Raw genomic sequence first — 17,289 nt, forward strand, 5'->3', positions numbered from 1 at the left:
TCATCATTTTGAGCTTCACTTCTTTCTAACTCGAAAAAAAGAGATTTGAGGAAGACAGATCGGGAGACAACTATGAGAGAAACCCTAACATGATGCTTGGTATTTCTCTGAATTCTTGTTTTATTCCCTTTGGTGCTGATGAAGAAGTATACCCAGAACCCATTTTCAAAATGTCTAGGCAAGTTAAAGAGGAGGCCTTCATTATTTTCTTACTGTTTTTGTTTGGGAGGGCTTGGGGAAGGGGAGAAGGTCCACCTCCCCCTTGTGTGTCTTTGAAGCTGAGTACAATCACAGACGTAATCAAGGCTACCAGTGCCTGCCGAGGCAGCATTTAGAACAAACAGCCAGCAAGAGGCGGCTGGTGCCCGGAGCAGACCGTGGGCGCCCTGCCCAGTCTGTGCCCACTGAACAGAGTCGGCTCATCTGCAGTGACATCCCAGCCTTTTCCTGAAGAGTGTGAACTAATTGAGAACTTGACAGTGTGTGTAAAATGCTCCATGCCACCTTCTGCTCTCCCTCACCTCTGCCAGATCCCATTCCTGCCGCGTGGGCTGTGGATTGACTAGGCTGGAAGGGTCCTTTCATGGCTCCTCCTTTCTGTCAATGAGCAACCATCGCGTGTGGCCTTTGGAAGTGTATCTTCCAGCTCAAAGGTCAAAGTTGTGCTCCTTAGCCTTTTTAGGGTTCTAGACACTTTTTAGAATCTGATGGTAGCTTTGCACACTTGTTCCTCTGTCCCCTGAAAATTCCCATGCACTCAAAACTTAGCCAGCCTCAGACTTCCACAGGTCTCCTCTTCCCAAATGTAGAATACAGAGCTTCTTTCTATTCATGCCCTTAGAGTCAAGCCACCACAAGGAATTGTAGACCTTCAAGCCCCGTGTGTCCCCCTTGGAACAAAGTAGCTCCTTTCCTGTTCCAGAAAAATGAAAGTCATGGCAATATATAATGTTTTTATTCACAATTTTTGTGGACAGTGCTTAATCCAGTAATGATTAACCCCAAACAGTGGTGAGCAAAACTGTTCTTAGGCAGCTGGGCAGGAGGCTCAGGGGGTAAAGGCTCTTGCTGCCAAGCCTGATGACTCCAGTTTGACCTCCAAGGGTCACAGGGTGGTGGAAAGAACCAGCTTCCTGCAAGCTGACCTCTGACCTGCACACATCCACCATGGCAAGTGCAGGTCCATGCATACACATACACAATAAGGTAAACAAATGTAATTTTAAAACCTTTTTAAAACAGAATACTTATGCCACAGTAAAATATTTTAATGAATTTAGTGGCATTTGACGATCTGTTCTCGTGAAAGGGTATTAAGGGGGGGGGGGGGAAGAAGCCTGAGCAAGTGGTGCCATTAATTGTTTTACATAACTAGACTTGGGACAGAAGCAGAAAGCAAACAAAACTGACAGCGGAGACAAGAAATAAACAGCAGCACCGCTAGGATGCGTGCACCTGTTAGTGCAACATGTCCCCCGTTACCACGCACGCATACAAAGCAACAGACACACACTCACACACACACACACTCACACACACACACTCACACACACACACACACACTCTCACACACACACTCACACACACTCTCACACACACACTCACACACACACACTCACACACACACACACACTCACACACACACTCACACACACACACTCACACACACACTCACACACACACTCACACACACACACAGGAATATGTTTGTGCACTCCACATGAACATGTACAATGTTCTGGGCTAACGATATTATGACGTCTGAGTTCACTTCCATTCAGGAAAGAAATATACCTGTGTTAACAAAACAAGAACAGAAAATAACAGTGATTTTGCCTAAGTGGCAGAAACATGACTATTCTGAACTTTTCCTTGGGTTGATAGCTCTCACTATAAAAACTTTAAAAAATGAACAAAGGCATATAACTTGGAGAGAAATGTCAACACAAGGAGTCTCTGATTTGGGACTGGACCTCTTTTGCCAGCCCCACAGCTCTGGTTCACTCTCCATTGCTTACTGGCGTCCTACCCAGAGACATCCGGCATGGCTACCATTGACAAAACAGTCAGAGCCTGATGCTGGTGCCACACAACCTGATAACCGCGCTCAGCGTGTGAGAGGCTGTCTGAGCAGTAAGTGCGTGAACGCTGCTCCTCCAAGCTTCTGAAGCCACCTTGGGAAAGTGTCACAGGCAAACCAAAGTCTGAGGCCAGCAGTCATTAGGAGACTTAGTGTCATTTTTATCCAACCTTGCAAAGGATGTTTAATTCCAGAATTTGAAACGGTGCTGAGTCTGGGCTGTGGAAACGCTGCTGATGTCACCCTGGCCAGTCCTTGGCTGCCTATGACAATAATGCAGTTCAGCCTTCCAGCGCCCGTCTTTCCATTTCTGGAACTGCCGAGCTACATCTGTTTTCAATTGCACACAATTTCCGTTGTTCTATTGACAGATAGCAGATAAGATAGGCCCGGGGAGACCGCAGCCACTGCTTGAAACCAGATCTCTTTTATTTTATTTTAAGACTAAACTCCCAACATTTTCAGCAAATATGAAACGCTATCCTGGTATCAAACCTCAATTCCACCCCTGGTTTTCCTTTCGTAGTTCATTAATTAGTTGACTCTCTTAAGATTAGAAAATTTGTGACATTGATAATAATTAAAGTTTTTTTTAAATACTCTAAACTTTTTCTTCAAATCAAAGCTAATGACTACCAACGCTCCTTAAATAAAATATTTTAAATATTTAAAATAAATTAAAATATTCCTTAAATATTCCTATGAAGAGCGGGGGGTTATGTTTTCTAAATACATTCTTTCTACTGTCCTGTCAGGAGGGTAATGAGGAGTGTGTTTTGTGTCTTCTTGGGGAATGCAAAGGGAGTAAGGGACCTGGGAAGTCTAAGCATTAAGAGTCCCTGCTACTGTGCCTCCCCAGCATGCAGGAGGCCTTGGATTCCATCCTCCCCATTCAGATCAAACAGGGCAGGAGCATGGGGGGAGAGAAGCATATGGTTTCTATTTAGACTTTCTGCTTGTTGATTCCAGCCCCCCCCCATACAACCTGTATAATCTGAAAGTAGGTTTGTTAACCGTACTCACCCTTCCTCTCTAAAATGCATAATAACCTGAAGATGGAGGCCGAGTGACCTGAGTTTGATCCCTAGACCCCACAAGGTGACAAGAGAGAACCAGCTCCCAAGAGCTGTAGTCTGACCTCCACACACACACACCAAGATACAGATATGCCTGCACTTCCACACATACAAAATTTAGCATGCATAATAGCAATTGGGCATCTTTCACCAAAAAAATAGACCATCCAAAAAATCACATAATATGACAAAAAAGGAGAAATGAATATCGCCAAAATTGAGATTTTTGCCACAAGAAAAACTTTATTTAGAGTCTCATAGGGTAAATTATTTTTTATTATTATTATTATTATCAAACAAGATATCTCACAAAAAGTGTACATAGAGTATACTTAGAATTTGCAAAATATATTTTAAAAAACCAATCCAGTTAGAAAGTAGGCAAAGGATTTGCACACACAGTTCTTTGACAGAAATCCACAGCAGACAAATAAGTATATGGGGGGATGGTCACCATCTAAACCATCCAAGAAAGCCACAGTGAGGGTGCCACCACAAACAGCTATCACTGCACCAGTGTGAGTGTCTAAAATAGCAATAATCCACAGTGTCAGCCAGAAGGAAGGAAACCCTGATCAATCACATTGCTCGTGTGAGTGTGAAATGGCACAGGGAGCTACTACAGAAAATAGTATAACAATCAAGCTAAAAGTGGTGTTATCATTTGACCCAGAAATGATAAGCTTAGCATAAATCCCAGATAATTTGTGTTTATGCAAAAATTTGTTTGAAATATGCACAGGCTCCCAGGGATCAAGCCAGAGAATAGTTCAAAAATGCCATTGTATACTAGTCAAATAATGTCTGCTGGCTGTAACCTGAAAGTCGAATACTGGATCCAAATGCCTCACACTTTCTTCCTCGTAGTTTTTCTACCTACTTAAGCGTCATCCTTTCTTGCAGAGTGCTGGGCCAGCCCTTGTGACCAGCAACAAAAAGAGCAGTTTGTTGAGTCTACATGTGGTGTTAGCACAATGGCAGACAAATATGGAGTATAGTAAAGACGTGTAAGATGTAAGACAGTCTTGCTTAGAAAAGCCTACAATTTCAATAAAGCATATAACATGGCACCCTTAGCCTATTGAGAATCATTTTTGACTAGTTTATTACTGTGACGAAATGCCTAAGAGAAAGAAAGGAAGAAAGAAAGAAAGAAGGAAGGAAGGAAGGAAGGAAGGAAGGAAGGAAGGAAGGAAGGAAGGAAGGAAAAGGAAAGAAAAGAAAAGAAAAGAAAAGAAAAGAAAAGAAAAGAAAAAAGCAGTTTAAGGTAGGAATAACTCATTTATTGGGGCTCCCTGTTTGGAGCCACAGCCAGTTGAGGGAAAAACCTGGAAGCAGAAGCATGAAACTGCTGGTCCCATTGCATCCACAGTCAAGAAGCAGAACAAGGTGAGAGCTGGCCCTTGGTGTCTTTCTCTTTCCCTCTTATCCAGTCCAGGCCCCAGCCATGGGATGGTGCCACCACATCCAGAGTAGACCTTCCATCCTCCGTTACACCCCTTTGAACACACCCTCCCCCAGACTTGGCCAGGGGTGTATCTCCTGAGTCCAAATCCAGTCAATCCTCACCGTGTCGGGAAATGCTCATCCTAATCAAAGTTCAAAGAAAGCAGGTTTAAGTTGGTGTCTTTCCAAAGACTGAGAGGATGGGCCAGACCACAGTGCACACCCCTGTGATGAGGGAAGAGACTCGAGAGGCGCTGGGTCATCAGAAGTATCAAAAGCACGAGGAGAGTGACACAGATCAACACTGGGCTAACCAAAAGCCATTTTCCACCAGCATCATTATAGATAAGCTTATGGCTCAGTGATTTACCTTTTACTAAGTGTGCATTTACTGAGCCCCTAGATCACTACTGTATATACCGGGAATTAAAGTGAAATAAAAATGGTGCATGCTGTCAAAAGGATGATCCATGGTGGGAAACAGGCGAGATAAGCAATACAGAGGGCAGACTAGAGAGGAGATGAGAGGCCCTGGGGAAGGGCGTGGAGAAGTAGCCACATGGTTGTGTCCACTTTCACTCACTGCAATGGTGTGAGTGGCTTTAGCTGCCTCCTGGCCCCAACCAAGAACAGAAGAGCAGATTAAAAGATGCCACTAATCCCCAGTGTCAGTACATTTTCAACAGAAAAGACTTTATACTTGGTATTTCATTGTTCTCTCCAAAATGGATTTATGTTAATGCTCATTTAGTATTCAAATTGTGCTGCATTGTGTTTACTGGATTCCTGGGAGCTCCTCCACTAAAGCCAGGGTGTCTGTTTTCCTGCACTTGTGGAAACTGTCAGGTGCTGCAGGAATTGGGTGGGAAAGTAGAAGCAGCATTTCCAGGATGGGAAGTGGAATGTGTAAAGGATAAACACTTTGTGTTACTAAGCGACTTTTACCTCACAGAGACCATATGAAAAGCTTTATAAGGTGCACAATGACCGTGTTGCGTTGCTTCCCCTGTAGACTCTTGTCCTCACACGTCAATCTATAAAGGCATCTAAAAAAATTAGCAAGGATCTTTGTGATATGAAAACCTGAGTCCCACTTGAAATTTTAGCAGTTCACTTTTATTCATACTTTAGGCATTTGGTTCCTCGTAATCCTTGGATTTTGCTGGACATCGAGTTTACAACTCTGTAGACACATTCATGCTCTTTATATTTTAATTGTCTTTACCAGCATCTCTCCCAATGAGAGAACATATTAGGTCCAGGATTAAAGATCAGTCACAGTGGACGGTTTCAGGCATGATGGTTAGATCCTAGGTAACCTGCTTGGTATTGCTGTAAATAGCGCATTTAATTTGAAATGATGCAACTTCCACCTGCCCATTCTTCATCATTTTGAAATAACATATACTACAGTGAGAGGTGCACAAGGACAGAGAGCCTTGTAGGTTTTGGTCGCACCTAAATTCCTAAGACCTAGGAGACACTCTGGCATAATAGTAAGGGTGCAATAAATACTATTAGATCGGTGGTGTTAAATAAATGGATAGATGTCTTCATTTACATCTTCCTATTCAGAGTCTCCATTGATGCTTCAAGCATTAAGGCTGATTCCTTGCTTTCTGAACTTATTCTGAGATGGAGAAAGAGCCAGAAACTGATTGAAAATTAGACGCCCATGTGCTTCTAAATAAACAGCATGCAGAGCAGGACCTACTCCTGGCCACACGGTGAGTGAGCAAGGCCAGCAAACAGCTCTCCTCCTATCTATTGCTGAGTTACTGAGTTCTAATACAAGCCATCTTGATGTATGAGGAAACGCATTTGCACTTGTTACATTGTGAAGGTCATAAAAAGTGCCTCCCTGACCCTCAAGAGACAGAAATTATATTTTCAAAACACTCTGACAGTTGTGGGTGAGTCTATATTATAATTCTGAAAGAGACAAATGACAAGAAAATTAATTCCTATACTTTGTCTACTCTCAAGTACTAGCTCACAATTCCCAGCAAAACAAATCTGTACCGAATCAATACAAATAAAATCCGTCATCCTAAATTCTCAACAATTGCTTGGCATCATCTGATTTCCATTAGAAGTCCAAGTTCATAAACAGTTCTTAATATTTTCACTGCATTTGGAGTTGTGTTGCTTGCCACTGTCTTCCCACAGGTTACTAGAAGGAAAATTCCACTTGCTTATTTTCCAATACTCTTGTACGCTCCAGAGACCAGCTAGCTAAGCTCAGATCCCAGCTCCGCCATTTACTGGCTATAGGACCTTGGATAAGTCACCCAGCCTCTATCAGTCTCAGGATCTGTGTGTACTAAAGGAGACAGAAGTGCTTATGACACTTACTAATTTAAAGATTTGATGAGGTATTCTATATATATTTGGCATGTATTATGCTTTCCATAAATAATTCCCATTTTTGCTAAATGATGCTTGATTTGCATAGTCTTTAGTTTGTCCAGCCCTAGTATTTACTGGATCTTAAAAAGCAATCAGGGCTGGAGAAATAGTTCCATCAGTAGAGTGCTTGCTGCACATGCATGAAGACCTGTGTTTGAGTTCAGATCCCCATCATCCATATAAAAAAATAAATATGATAGCTTGCCTCCCAGCATTGAGGAGGTGGATACAAAAGGAGCCCTGAGGCTCACTGGCCAGCTAATCTGTCATCTACTTAATGATCTCCACCCTCAGTGAGAGATCCTGACTCAGCAGCTGAGATGGGAAGCAATAGGAGAAAGTGCCTTTTGTGAATGTCCAGTCATACAATCATGTGCATGCACCTGTAGACATCTGTGCACGAACACATCACGTGCATTGCGCACATGCATGCACACACACACATACACCACATCGTCGTAGGCACACTTTCCTAAAAAGAAGGAAGGCAGGAGTTCAGCTCAGTGGTAGAGTACTTGTCGAGCATGTGTGGGCCCTTGAGTTTAACCACCAGCCATGCAAAAGGATAAACAAATAAAGCAATGAGACCATTTATGAATGTGTTCTGAGTTCCTAACCAGTCAAGGGCAATGTGCTATCTTATACCAACACTAACAGATGGTGTTCTGTGGGCATATCACAATTGTTCACTAGCAATTCTGAGAATCACGAGAACAATACAATGAAGTCAATTAGCAGCCTCTGAATTTTTCAGGGGGAGGCAAGGAAGAGCAGTGGTAGATGGACTGTTAATTCCTAAATTAAATGACTTGACACTGGTGTGACAAATCTCGAGTACAGAAACAGCCTGAGGCCCTTCCTGCCTCTCACTCTCCCTTTGCAAAGCACAGATTACTGTCTTCCGTGTACCTGCTTAATAAGAAAGATTAAGTAGTCGTTGAAGAAGTGGACCTAAATAATCACCGTGACTATTAATTTAACCAGTGTCACAGGGAACTTCACTTGCTGACACTTGTCCCGTCCCACCTGAGTGGTTCACGCGGGCATGCCACCTGGTTGCATTTTAAGTCACCGCAGGCAAGGATCATGGAAAGCACAGAGGTGAATTCTGTCCAAAACGATCTTACAACTTCCAGTATTTGGGAGGCTCTGTGGAGGAGCTGGGTACAGATGCACCCAATATAGCTTGCCAGTTCTGCAAGAGGTACTAAGAAGTCCTATTTAAAGCTTGGATCTGTGGTGCCGATAGAGTGTACAAGATGACTACTTGGTAAGCAAGAAGAAAATATTAGGATGACTTCTCTTTACTTTTATCTTTCAGGAAATAGAGTCAGACAGATGGTAAAGATAGTTACATCAAGCTTGATGGCTTGAGTTCAGTTCCCAGTGATGGAGTTAAAAAACAGACTCTCACAGGTTGTCTTCATACCTCCACACTTGAGCTGTGACAGGTACACACATACACAACAACAATTATTATTATTCAAGAGCAAAGAAGTCAGTTTGTGTTTGCTTAAAGGTTTATAGTAACAGATAGGTGATAGATAATGATATACTATAAGATAGAAAGATGATGGATGGATGGATAGATAGATAGATAGATAGATAGATAGATAGATAGATAGATAGATAGATAGATATAATAGACACATGGATGACAGGAAGAAAGGATAGGTGACAGCTGTGGAGGTTCAAAAGTCAATGTTGATAATTGTTCAGAATGCTTATGATAACAGTATATGATCAATAGTTAGCCACATTGATCATGCATAATTATATAAGTTTGTCAATAATAGTCCAGGCCTGTCTGTATCCTGATGTTACTCTACTATGCCTTACATACTGATCATTCACAAATTACATTTCCTAACAATCTCAGCAGAGTCCAAGCCATGCCTCTAGCATAACCTTCTGGTCTAGCAATCTGCCCTCTCGCGTGGTAAACTTCTTTTCAAGTTGTGAAGGGACTTCTCCCTTTAGTCAAATCATGCCCTTTAAGAGACAGTCGGCACTCCCGTGCTTGCCTGCACCAGACACACTCATAAATCGTCTGTATACAAGTTGCCTTCTTGCATGTAGGAACCTCTCATCCAGAATCTAGCCAGAGAAGGAAAGCACTCCAGCAGCTTTCTGGTCCCATACTACCTCTTCCACCTGTGTAAGCAGCATCCTCCAGGAGACAGCATCATAGAACACTCAGGTTTCAAGATTCTGTGCATTTAGATCTGCATTCGCCCTTCTCTCAGTCTTCTTCCTCCTGAGAGCCTTGGGCATAGACGATATGAGCTGCTAACCTCACCTCGTCCATGCTGTCTCTTAGAAGGCTACAGGGACCAGGTCAAGAGCCAAGTCAAGGACATAGAATCTGTTGTGCCGCCTCCTTCCACAGATGCCAAGCTAGGACATACCTAAATGGCCCTGCCTAGATTAAGTCACTTCCCTCCACCCTCATCAGTGAACTTGCCTGCTTCCCATTGAAGTCACGCTACTTCCAAGTCTACCTTTCAGCCTAGAACTACTTTACCCTGTCATTCCTTATCTTGTTGAAGCTCTTCAGATGTGTATGACACCTAACTTTCAGAACAGCAATGTATGGCAGACAGTCTTATCCCCATTTCACGGATCAAGTTGCTAAAGCAGAGCAATGAGATCACTTTCTCAATGTCATATAGCTGAGAAGAGGCAGTTCAGAAAACCCAAACATCAACACTGGTGCTGAATTCCACGGGCTACCACTTCTCAGCTGGCTTGATTTCTTCTCTTGTATAATGATCTAAAAATTAAACAATGGGGCTGGAGAGATGGCTCAGAGGTTAAGAGCGCTGGCTGCTCTTCCAGAATTCAATTCCCAGCAACCACATGGTGGCTCACAACCATCTCTAATGAGATCTGGTGCCCACTTCTGTCATTCGGGCAGAATATTATATACCCTATAAATAAAAATAAAATAAACTTATAAACTTAAATGATGTTCTCTAACTCTCTCTAGGCAATTTATTGTCTACTCTATCCATTCAAGGTTTATCTATTTTCAGATCTCTTTCCATTGCCCCAAATATTCATGATGATGGAGATGACCCTATTCAAACAAAAGGTCAACCAGCTTCTGGAACGTGGGCTTCTATGAGAACATTTTTCTTTTTTTTTTTTTTTTTTGAGACAGAGTTTCTCTGTTTAACAGTCCAAGCTGTCCTGGAACTAGCTCTTATAGACCAGGCTGGCCTCGAACTCACAGAGATCCACCTGCCTCTGCCTCCCAAGTGCTGGGATTAAAGGCGTGTGCCACCTCCCATCTTGAGAACATTTCTTTCTTGGGTCATTTCTAGTCTTTCTCCCTCTGATGACTCTGTAAAGCAGAACTGTGGTAGGGATATTGCATCATCCAGGGCTACCAGATCCAGCCAGGATTTTCTTTTAATTCTTACTTTCCTGAATGATTGACAAAGAGTGTGGCATGAGCACACAGTCCAAAGTCATCTGAGTTTTTTTCTCTTCTTTCTTTCGCTAAGTAGTTACTTAACTTCCCCTCTGTTGGTGTCTTGAGGACTGTGCTGGTACCGGGTAGAAGGAGGAGCCAGGAGATGGATTTCCATCTAAGAAGTGGTAGGGCTTCTTTCCTTCCTATTAACTTCGAGATTTTGTGCCTGTTACCTCATCTTCCCAGTAGGCTTTGAGGCTTATCCAGATTTATCTGGGAAAGAAAATTAGAATGTGTTTTTCTTACAGAAAAGAACATTGACAGAAAAGGGATACACCATTTTTAAGGAATGTCAATCAAGTCACCTCTCACTCAACTGTCTCAATCCTGGGTTGTTAAAGTTAATGCCAACTAAATATTAGATTCACATTTTAATTAGTCGAATGTCTGGCTTCGGTCACATTTATGACAAAAAATACCTTTATGTTTGCCTACATGCCCTTTATCTACACTGCTGCCTAGTCTTTGGTATGCCTCCTGGGACTCAGTACATGGTTTGAAATAGAAGTTAATGGCTCTTGCTGCAGCATTCTGAATGCTCCTATCTCCCCTCTGTCCTATGCCCGGTCGCTGGCTCAGGAAACCACCTCTCATTTCCCAGACTTCTCTGTTGGCATAGGAAGTCTTCATGGTGACACACTTGGTTGTATACTTTGCAAGTAATTGCAGCTCAGAGTGAACCACAGGCACGGCTCACACTGTGTGGCCCAACACAGCTGGACTATGCCACCTTTGCCTCATTTTCACATGCCAGGAAAAGGACGGAGGAACAGAAAAGCTGTGCACAGAGTTACATCAACACTGCGCTAGTCATGCAGTGAAACCATCTCCCAGCCAGCAACCAGCAACTTCCCATGGCCAAATGGGGGGAAAAAATTAAAGACTTGGAGATTTCTAAAATTCTTCCAAATGGGTTATAGGTTTTATCATCTGGGGGCAGAGCACTTTAAAAACCATTATAAGTAGCTAGCAAAATTTCCGTGTAGCATTTTCTCTAAGAAAGACATCAGATATTGCATGATAGCAGTTGCTCAAGTTCAACTCAAGTCACCACGTAGTTGATGTGGAGTAATTATGGAGGGGCCCATTCACATTGAATAAAAAAATTGAATTGCAGAATACTTTCCAACACCCTGGCCTGGAAAAAGAGGCCTGCTTTGTTGGAGGAGGTCTGCTTGTTGGTTCCTGGCCACCCAGGCTAACTTAGACCCGAAATAATCACACAGAAACTGTATTAATTAAATCACTGCTTGGCTCATTAGCTCTAGCTTCTTATTGGCTGACTCTTACATATTAATTTAACCCATTTCTATTAATCTGTGTATCCCCATACGGCAATGGCTTACGGGCAAACTTCCCAGCATCTGTCTCCAGTGGCTCCATAGCTTCTCTCTGACTCCACTCTTCTTTTTCCCAGCATGCAGCCTAGCTTTCCCTGCCTGCCTAAGCTCTGCCTTGCTATAGGTCCAAAGTAGTTTCCTTATTCACTAATGGTAATCACAGCACACAGAGGGGACCCCCACACCACTGCTTCAGTCACCAAAGCCACAACCTAAGGCCCTTCAGGATGTCCCTTAGGAAGTCTCTTAAATAAGCTAGAAATTTCTTTGTGTGCTGCCAACTGGCTAGACAGAACTCTTCTGTGTGTCAGCCTTTGAACTGACTGTGAGGATGGGGATTTCAAGTTAGTGCAGTCAAAATTGATAGTATTGATATAGTGTCCAGAAATAATGGACTTTGTTAAAATTTAGATTTTTTTTAAAGTGTACTATAAGACACCAAGATGGAAATCTTATTAGTCTTATTCAACGTATAATACATTTAAACTTCTCAGATGTTTGATAAATAAACCAACCGATTGGCCATACACACGTCATACAACCGTACAGTTTCTTTGAGATTTGTTTACCTTCCATTCATGAAAGCCCCTTCACCGGTGAATTCAAAACTCAGTAGCACACTGTCAGGACCGTGAGCACTAGGAATCACATGGGGTGGGAAGCAGCCTTTATCACCTGCCACCTTCACGACAGCGACAGAAAAGTGGTCTCACCTGCCATGTCTGTGCCACCTACAGCTACATGCTGTAACATGATGCATATTCATGTCTGCAAATCATACTTGAGAGAAAACTAATGATACCAACTTCCATGACATGAAACAGCGGGACACCTTGTAAAGGCTCCAGATGTCTCTCTGCACCGTGTTCCTTGCAGAATCTGTGTGCTAAGCGTGCTCCTTCAGCCTGCCTACGTTATGCTCCTTCTAGCTTGTAAGAGAAAAATTCAGTGTGGTAAAAAATTTTTTCTTTCATTCAGACCAAAATGTGGCCTTGGTTTTTTTTTCTTCCTCAAATAATTACGTTACACATGCTTTTAAAAATTCAAACTCTCAGCTGAGCATTTTTGCTCTTCTGAAGCACGCCCTTTATTCTTCCTTGGTTTCATTCCGTTCTTTTTGTCCTGGCATATCAGTCTGCCTCACAGTTCTTTGATTCCCATTTAGCCACCAGGTATAAATTGGCTAACTGTAAAGGCGTGTTCTGGCAGCTAGTCCCAATGTATGTCCAAAGGCTAAGCTAGCTGCACTGGGAAATTTCCCCAGAGGGCTACTCTGTAGAATGTGGAGCTGTTTGTTGAGCTGTCTGATGTGGAAGAACAAAGAACCTGCCTTTGCACAATGGGCTCACAGAGTGCCTCTCAGAGCAGAGAGAGAAATCAAAGGACAACTTCCAGTCCACTTCCATTTCCAAGGCTGTTCTTGGCAACCAGGGCATCGGAGGTAGTGTCTTGTGGTATTTTTCAAGAAGTCACTGAGAGATAACTCCCAAAGAAAAGGTTATGGCAAATTTACTGATACCCATGGGCTGTTCTTGGAAATTATCACCACCCCAGAACTTATCTGTATGTCTATCTGTCTGTGTCTGACACACACAGGTTCTACATGGATCTGTAACAATGTTTAGAAACAGAAGGGAACATACATTGCATTGATTTCAAGGTCCAAAAAGGGATTTCAACAAAATTAAGATCATTAAAATATTTGATTGAATGTCTGTGAAATATTTAACATCAACTTTATTAAGTAATAAATTTATTAGTCTTAAAATTATATCATTCATACTACTGGAAAGATGACTCAGCTGTTAAGAGCACTGGTTGTTCTTCCAGAGGACCCCAATTCAGTCCCCAGCCCCCACATTGTGACTCACAGTTGTCTATAACTCCAGTCTCAGGAGACCCCATACCTATGTATGAGGGAGCCAGGCATGTACATGATACACAAACATACATGCATAAAAAATACCCATACATATAAAATAAATATATTTTTAAAGATCAACAATTATCTCATTATATTACACAAGAGAAGAAATTATGGATTCAGTTTTCTTTCCAAGATTTTGAGCATGCCAATCATAAGTGGCACATAGACAGCCATCTCCATTTCAAAGGATCCTCTCCATCTTTCCCACAAGGGAACACATTGCATATAAAATATGGAAGAAAATCATTGTTTTTTTAAGATTTATTTATTTATTATGTATACAGTTTTCTGTCTGCATGTCTGCCTGCAGGCCAGAAGAGGGCACCAGATCTCATTACAGATGGTTGTGAGCCACCATGTGGTTGCTGGGAATTGAACACAGGATCTCTGAAAGAACAGCCAGTGATCTTAACCACTAAGCCATCTCTCCAGCCCCTGCATATAATTCTTTATATGATGTGTGTGGTAGGATCTAAAACTGGAGAGCGTGCATTGGTGAAGATTTTTCAAACAGCACTGCACCCCTTCTTCACATATATTATTATTACTACAGACTCATGTCTGCTCAGGCTCCCTAAGGAGGACCAGAGGTTGCCCAGACAAAGGAGGTTATCCATTTGGGTCACACCAATGTAATTCCAGTGTGCCTTTGTCTAGTGTTCTTTCCAGAAGGATGACCTGCCCTTCTGTTCAACATTTCCTACCTGAACAGATTTCTGTTGTGGAATAGGACCTGTAATGTGGTGGGGATGGGGTAAGGGGTGGGTTGTCTGGGTTCCATTGTGAAATGGTGGGGACAGGATAAAGGGTGGCCTGTCTGGGTTCCGTGTGAGATAATCCTGGTCATTAAGCCAGTGACCTAACTTCTTCAGGTATTATTTCATTATTCCACATATGGGATAATGAATGTAAACTCCCTCCAAAACATAAAAAGTGGCAATTCCTTGTAATCCCATCACACAACAATAACTATGCATGACACTAATTCTTGCAGACTCTTTCCCTTTGCGTACACTAAGATATTACTCACCTTTGTTAGAGCAGCATAATAAATATGATTTTAAAAATAGTTTGCCCTTGATGCATTTCCATTTCAGTATGTATGACTTCATCTCATGTATTTTAATAATTTCATGGTATTTCACTGCATGGCTGGGCCATAGTTGATTTCACGGCCCTTTATTACTAGATATCAGAAGTGGAGGTTCAGATTTGACTTTGGAGAATGGGTCGTATATCTAAAAAAAAAAAAAAATTAACTGTGTGCTCCTACTTTAACTGAACTCATACCAGAAGTAGAAATGACCATCTCTGTATTGGTTTGAATGTAAATTTAATTAATTAATTGTTATTAAATGTAAAACCTCTGTGGAATTTGCTATTTATTTCTTCGTCTTCTGTTTCTGCTCTTTCCTCTTCTGCAGTCGTCTACACCAGGGGACAAGGAAGAGCCGTCTTTACCGGTAGGAAGCAGTAGCCCTGCTTGTTCCTGTGCCTGTGAAGAGTGCCTGGCAGGGGTGGGAAGGGGCTCTATGCTTGCAAATCTTCCTCTCCCTTGGAATATTTGTGGTTTGATCCATTGGGGGGGGGTGTATACTTCTGTCCTACAATTACTAACAATTGAACTCTGGCATTCATTCATAAATTATCTCTGGTTTTATGTTTCAAAATCTTGAATTATTTCTTCCATTGAGCCTGAACTTTTATAAGCATGAAAGGGGTAAGAATGTCTAAATTACATTCCAAGGGATGTTGGCTGAAACGTGGGGACAGTGTGGGATCTAATGCTTGAGAAATGTTTTCTTTGTGGGTCTGCATGCACACCCTCTTCGCATTGTTGCATGAAATGTAAATATTCAGTATATGCAATACTGCCTAAAAGAATGCTTAGTGTCGTTCATGGGCATAATTCAGGTCTAACGGAGATACACACAGCGGAGTTCTTGTGGTTTCCCGGAATAACCGCCTAAGTAGCAGTGGTTATTATGACAAATTACTAACAACGACCACGTTTTCAGTTGCTCTGCAATTAACACATGACACTTCATATTGTGCTGCCTGGCAAGGAAATGACCTTGTGAGTTTTTGTGTTCAACAAACAGTTATTCCATTTCCACTGGGTTTAAGTCCGTTACCTTTGCCCCTAGAATATTTTTGAACCGTGCTGATCTGAAGCCCCTATAACTAAATGCCACAGGGCATTTCTAAATGTTACAGGCTTTTAAGGATGAAAGGGATCTCCATGAAAATGTTGGTGACCCTGTAGTATTGCCTTCCATTAACACTCAGAGCAAAGACGTGACATTCACTGAGCACCCAGAGGATACACTAGACTCAAGGCCAAGGTACAGCTCACACTCCAGCTGCCTTTGAAGGGCTCAATGGTGTTCATCACTAAGACACCACTATTCTCCTTCATTCACCCCCGAACTCAGATGGGTTAGGAATACAGCTTTAATAGAATCACAATAGAATCCCTGCTGACTTCTCCCTGTATTACATACTGAGATTTTACCTATACTTCAATCTTGCAATAGGTTTTAGGTTTACCATGTCCCTTAATAAGTATTTTCTGGAGTAAGAGACATAAGGTCAATAACTTGGAACTGTATTTCTTTTGTGTTACAATATTCTAAAGATGGGTTGTCCTAGAAGGTATCACCCTGTCCACATGTGATTAATTGTGGGGTCTCGTGGAAAATCTGTGATGGAGAAGTTTGAAGACTTGATGAAAATGGGGTTTTGATTTTTCCAGACCATATAAAATTTTCTTGTCAAGTTTTTTGGGCCAAGAGTTAAATTTAAAAAAAAAAAATCTAAATCAGGCGTGGCAGTGGACGCCTTTCCAGCACTCGTGAAGATGAGGCAGGTAGATGGTAGACATCTGTAAGTTAAAGGCCAGCCTCATCTACAGCATGAGTTCTAGGACAGTCAGGGCTATACAGAGAAACCCTGTCTTGAAAAATAAAACAAATAAATCAACAAATAAATGAATCTGCTTATAGCAGCCCTCCTCCTCAAGTCTGTCTCTGTCCCCTGTGCTCACCCCCAGAGTCAACCACAGAGAAGAACGCCATTTCTAGCCAGGATTGAGAAGCTGTCCAAATAAAGAGGGTTTGGGCAGCTTTGGTTTGATTTAAGACTGTTTGTTTTTGAAGAAAAAAGTAAAAGTTTGTTGGTAACCCCATCTCCTGAAGCTCACTAGGGTCCTCAGATCTCAGTTCCAGCTATCACAGCATAAGGTCACAACTAGAAGGAGCCGGTGCCAAGGAGGCTTCTTGGAAGCCAGGAAGCTCTGTCTGGAGACACATAGGAAAGTCCCTTTCGGTTTCTGACTTAACAGGGACCTCAGAGCTTCCTGGGTCAGAGGCTAGAGATAGGACCCCAGACGTCGTGTAAGACGATATGGTGTAGCTCATCTGGTGACGTAGACACAGGAACAAACAAAGATCTTGCTGATAGAATAGACAATCTAAAAATTTTAAAGACTGTCTGCTAGGTTATGAAGAGTCTTTAAGAAAAGCAAACCTGGA

At 42.2% G+C, this 17,289-nt stretch overlaps 1 protein-coding gene across 3 annotated transcripts in view; it reads left to right on the forward strand.

Annotated features, from left to right (window-relative positions):
• The window catches only part of Slc24a2 (solute carrier family 24 member 2), a 232,960-nt gene that overhangs the window by 126,296 nt on the left and 89,375 nt on the right, over nt 1-17,289 (forward strand). For 2 of the 3 annotated variants that reach the window (XM_038334720.1, XM_038334721.1), the window contains exons 2-3: nt 2,366-2,378; nt 15,194-15,219. In XM_038334720.1, the coding sequence (XP_038190648.1) occupies nt 2,366-2,378; nt 15,194-15,219 (39 nt within the window). Of the gene's footprint in view, nt 1-2,365; nt 2,379-15,180; nt 15,220-17,289 lie in introns of all 3 variants that reach the window. The other variant, XM_038334719.1, reaches the window with a different exon arrangement.

This window comes from Arvicola amphibius, chromosome 6, assembly GCF_903992535.2.
Source record: "Arvicola amphibius chromosome 6, mArvAmp1.2, whole genome shotgun sequence".
NCBI classification, from domain to species: domain Eukaryota; kingdom Metazoa; phylum Chordata; class Mammalia; order Rodentia; family Cricetidae; genus Arvicola; species Arvicola amphibius.